Source organism: Sphaeroforma arctica, assembly GCF_001186125.1.
Source record: "Sphaeroforma arctica JP610 unplaced genomic scaffold supercont1.726, whole genome shotgun sequence".
Lineage (NCBI taxonomy): Eukaryota > Ichthyosporea > Ichthyophonida > Sphaeroforma > Sphaeroforma arctica.
The window spans coordinates 9,615-14,851 of NW_014039832.1; the positions used below are offsets into that span (position 1 = coordinate 9,615).

At 45.4% G+C, this 5,237-nt stretch overlaps 2 protein-coding genes across 3 annotated transcripts in view; one reads left to right on the plus strand and one right to left on the minus strand.

The window, feature by feature from the left end:
* The window catches only part of SARC_08261 (hypothetical protein), a gene marked incomplete at both ends in the record, with an annotated part of 4,393 nt that extends 1,676 nt beyond the window's left edge, over positions 1–2,717 (plus strand). The window contains 5 exons of the mRNA XM_014297765.1: positions 41–961; positions 1,128–1,391; positions 1,664–1,963; positions 2,122–2,313; positions 2,499–2,717. Coding sequence (XP_014153240.1) covers positions 41–961; positions 1,128–1,391; positions 1,664–1,963; positions 2,122–2,313; positions 2,499–2,717 — 1,896 coding nt within the window. The remainder of the gene's footprint in view (positions 1–40; positions 962–1,127; positions 1,392–1,663; positions 1,964–2,121; positions 2,314–2,498) is intronic.
* A 571-nt stretch (positions 2,718–3,288) lies between these two features.
* SARC_08262 overlaps positions 3,289–5,237 on the minus strand; it is a 3,343-nt gene continuing 1,394 nt past the window's right edge. Inside the window, exons 2-4 of one of the 2 annotated variants that reach the window (XM_014297767.1) lie at positions 4,763–4,850; positions 3,749–4,014; positions 3,289–3,531 (exon numbers count right to left, since the gene is read on the minus strand). In XM_014297767.1, the coding sequence (XP_014153242.1) occupies positions 3,791–4,014; positions 4,763–4,850 (312 nt within the window). In that variant the 3' untranslated portion in view covers positions 3,289–3,531; positions 3,749–3,790. The other variant, XM_014297766.1, reaches the window with a different exon arrangement.

Here is a 5,237-nt window from a genome sequence, read left to right on the forward strand (position 1 = left end):
CGCGGCCACCCAGCATCTGACCGATCCATCGATAGTACAGAAAGTACAGGCGAGTCTAGGCTTTGGGCCATTAGCAGACACGGAACAACCTTCTTTGGTACAAACGGCAATTGACATGGTTACCGGGGGGAATGACACAGCCAACGCTACTACCGATGATATCAATAAGGAGATGAAGAAGAACACTCCAGCTGAGCGTATTGCCAAAGATGCTGCACGAGGCGATGACGATGTAGACGCAGCGGTGCGCAAGTCGGAACCAACTATGTTGGAGAAGGCTCAAAGGGCACTTGTGAGTGCTTTGGTTGTAGACGGTGTGACAGGTATGAGCACAGATGATATTGTCAGAGAAGACCATACCGCGGTAGCTAGAGAAGACCGTCCCGCGGTAGCCAGAGATATCGGAAGAGATGCTGTTTGTGGTGACGGTAATCTGAACAGTGAGGTTGTAAATGTGCCCGTGACGGACACTCGGAAAGAATCATCAACTATGCAGAAGGTCAAGGATACGGTGCTGGGCCATGGACACTCATCCTCATCTTTGAGTGATGATGGGCTCCACACCCCGAAGGGGGTTACTGTAGTAGCCCCGGTCACGGCGAGTAAAAACCATACTAAAGATGTTAGTAGCGAGTTGCCCTCGAAGAAAGCCGATGGAATCAAGGCAGATAATTTCGGAGCGGAGAATTTGGGTAAGATGGACCACCAGCGCCATCCGCCGTCGGATATTCGAAAGGCTGTAGATACTATGGCTGGTGATAAACCTAAAAGCAAGTCGTCTAGCAGGAATGTGGGTAACAGCAGGAAGGCGTCAGTGTCGTCGGTGTCATCCGTATCATCCGTATCATCCGTATCGTCTGTTTCGTCCTCGGACTCGGTCTCTGCGCCAAAGAAGATTACACCACTGGCCCAGGCAACGGACAAGAAGGTGGATGACAGCGCAGCACTTTCCGCCGGGTTGGTAAGTTTAAATTGTTGTACGCATGTCTCCATGGTCGTGTATGTTTATTTACTATCTTCTGTGCATGTTCTCTGCATACGCGTCTACATAAATGTTGCGGTGGTCAGCATATTGCTGAATGCTTACGAACCACAAAACTTAACTCTGACTACTTACTTCCTTCCAGGCGCCAAAGATGCGCCGTCCCTCGGCCGTAGCCCAGCGTGCGATGGCACTGGCTGGCGGTAGAGCTGCAGCGGGCGTGCAGAATCCCTCTGCACTCACATCTACTAAGCTGTCGTTCAAGGACGTCATACCTATTGCTGTGCACGGAGATAGCGACTCTACTGCGTACTTGAAAAACAGTGAGTTGCTGACACAGGCACGCAAGACGCAGACGCTCAACCCATTGCTGCCAATCCAACCGAGCGATTTGTTACCAGTGACAAAGGTACGTGTCTATACCCGCTGTACAATATAGTTGAAATAGATGGAGCACACTTTGAAAAGGAGTATCAATGTTCGTGTTGAGTGCTTGTTTTGTTGTGTACTGATGAGCGTGTGTATAGAGGGCGTAGGGCGTGCGTATACATGAGAATCAAGTGCCGCGGAATTTGTGTGAATGATTTTTTTTACATTGCAGCTGAATTGTCCGGTTATTCTGACATGCAACTTCAGTGCTACTAGTCTCTGACTTCTTCTACTTGGCTCTTACTGCATCAGGGGCTGACTAAGGTCCTTGCTAGAGCCAACAAGGACATAGCCAAAGCCGAGTGTAGGGCTACCAAGCAGGCGAAGAAGGAGGAGAAACGTCGCAACGACGATATCGAGACCTTTGAGAAACGTCTGAACAAGGATATTGCCTACTTTGGCAAGCAGATGTACACAGATGAAGAGACTGCCAATGGTGCGGGTAGCAAACGACCATTGGAAGAGTTTGAATTGGAGGCTAAGAGAGTCAAGTGGCCGTTGATCAGTGAGTACGATCGCGCGATCAGCCAGAGCCATCTGGATGCCATGAAAGTGAGTGTAGAGCGTATGTGAGGGATTTATTGGGCATTGACCCATGAATAGTTTTGTATTCGTATTTAAATGATTGGTAGTTTATGAAAATGATTGATTACTGTAACATGCGTTATATATCGTAGACATGCGACTGACTTTATTACATACCCTTGCAGCTCATCTACAGGTGTCGTCTACTAGACTGTATGTCGGCGTACGAGAAGATGCACGCGGCAGAGTGGGCTGAGCTGAGTGTTATTGAGGACGATGAGTGGCACAACATAGAAAAGGATTACCACTCCACCGTCAAAGGCATAGACAAGGACTTGAACTGGAATGTGGGGGCTAAACTTACAGGCACTAAGAAGGTGAGTGTGTAATACACTCACCGCGACAAATTCGCGCGTTTCTATACGCTCGGATATATGACTAGTAGAGGCACGACCACATAGTTTTTTTGAAGCTTCAAGCAAGACCCCTTGGTACCTACATATCCTTCACTGTATGCTCGGCACTGACACACTCTTTGTACCCGCTCCCTTAATCCCACCAGGTTGATGGCGTGAAGCTCGAAAAAGATGAGCTGAAGGAGGTATCTGAGGAGAAGAAGAAACTCGCGAATGTGCAACAAGAAGCACGGGGTGTAGAGTTACGCAATGCAATCGAGAGGAGGAGAGTAGCGTTGAGTGCGGTGCAAGATGAACGGGTCAGTAACCTGGTCAAGACGCAAACGGAACTGATGAACAACATGCGTGTACATGCACTCACATAATTTAGTACGTTGAGTTACATTAAATCATTAAACAAAGTAAAAATATAAACCTCATCCCAGTAAGTAGTACAGTCGGGAGCGAAAACTGTCCACAATCAGGAAACATGTAGGATTTAGTACCACAGCACCATGTTATGATTGTGCCATTAGTTTTAGCCGAAGTCAAAGTTGACCCTGTTGTATTGGCTGTAGAGTTTGACTATACGTCAGTGCTGACTAAAGTTCAATGCAATGCTGGTTGTATTCTCGCGAGTTGGATTGTTGGATTGTATGGCTCTGCAATGCTAGTGTTGTGTTGCATCAAATGAATGGCAGTATTAACTAGTGGCAATATAAACTCGGCTAAAAGTGCTGTGACCTGAGTTGCCAAGACATGTTCTGAGCCATAAATGATCTTCTTACGTTGGCGTATTTAGCGGATATCGTCGGTGATGTATGGGTGTGTTTTGATATGAATGGTGATTGTATTTCACTACGTGTTGATGCCAAATCGAGACCAAATGCTATGACACGAGGTGTCGGCCAAAAAAGCACTATGCGATACATTTTGTTCACACACAGGTATATTATACGCAAGTGAGCTCTATTGTAAAGCTGTACAGTGTATACTTCTAATGCTGCTGCGTTGGCCTTCATATATGATTGTCATTCATAAGGGCATCTGCGGGCTAGGTGCAATATGCTTATTCCTGAGGTTTCAACCGAACAAACGCCACGCGTTTTTTACGTTGGTATAGTTCATCACCATTGGCTCTCATTGATGGCTGTACACCTACAACTATCCAAAGGGGCGGTGATGTATGGCCGTATATATCTAGTGATGCAAAATTTTAGTAAAAAATGCTTAGCTGTAGGTATTAGCACAACCCGCCCTGTACGTTGTATATAGTTCACACCTGATACGGAAGCATACCTACCCTGCAGTTGAATATACTCAAACACTTAAGTACGTGACTACATAGCATTGTATACAATATTCACGTGCATACCCACTGTGCCGTCTAGTTTCTTCTACATCTACTTTTATTTACCTGTTACATGTCCCAATTATTCTACAAGGACCGGTCAGTCGGTCACCTCCTCATCAACCCTCTAAAAAACCTAACCACCATCGGTGTTGTGGCGACGCATATCGGAAACCTAATTGGCTCCAGCATTTCATTGATAGCCACAGCAACTGCAGTGTTAATCTTGGCCGGTGTCAGGTCCCACTCCTCCGTGTTCACACCCAACTGCTGTACTCCCCTGAGCGCAACGTCTGGCCCAGCATACGATACAGCCCCGTATGTGAGAACCCCTAAGAGAAAAGTGGGGGTGCAGAGTATTGAACATTCGAGGGGTACGGCTGATATGGTGGTATGTTGATTGGATACTGAACACGACAGGAATGTATACAGAATCGTAGTCTAAACCTATATACAGCTGACGTAATCGTGGGCTCAACTATATCACAATTTTTCTACACAATCGCATCTGGTGACAAGTGGGTCTGCATCCCGCGTTTGGTATCGTGATCTGGGTATACCTTTATGTCGAGCACGCTTACATGAGCACTTACATTGTTCGAGCACGCTTACATTGTTCTGGACATAGGCCCCTGCAGGAATACTTTAGAAACTAATGCAATCGAAGATGCTACGTGCTTATCGTATAAGCAACTCGTGGGCGCAAGGCATTGCATTTTGAAAAACGGTTCATAAACACCAAAGGTACCAAAGGTGGGTAACGCATGTACTAACACACTCCCATTGATCCCGTACGTAGGCTCATTTCCAATATGCCACTGCTTACAATTCCAACGAGTATTCCTGAAGCAATGCGTGCTTTCTCGGTCCAACTGGGGTAATACAGTTAAGAAATGCCTGTAACAGACACCGAGAATCGTACAAGTCTGAACTTGAACTGCAGTTCATTCCCAGACTTATACCTCAGATAAGACTCAAAGGAGTATCATTCAACGACACAGTTTCTATTGGCTCAAATATGCAAAGTCTTGAAGAAATCGACTTGGGAACATAGTTAACAATATGGATAGAAAATCTCACCTGTGCAAGCCCACACCCCAGTCCAGTACACCAAAAATGGTTTACCATACTCCTTCATCATCGATCGGAAGCCAGGCTTGACTGCTGTCTAGGATGATAGGAGTATCGAATCGAGTGTAAACAGAACGGAATGACAGAAAAGAAACAATACCAGATAACATGTCAGAAAAATGTACCTGTGTATACCCACACGCTTCAATCTAGTAGGAGACCCAGTAGGCGTGTATGTAGTGTATGTTCATAAATTTATGAAGCATGAGGATGTATATTTGCACAAATATGCATCCATACATGCAGGAGATAATACTAACAGAATTCAGAGACATGTATAAAAATACTACCAAAATTGGATATGTATGTATATTAAACATATAGCTGTGTAACTTGAGGATATATACTTTCACAAAATATATGTAATTGAATGTAAGAGAGCGAATGTTTACAAGAGTACATTCACACACATATACTTATATGG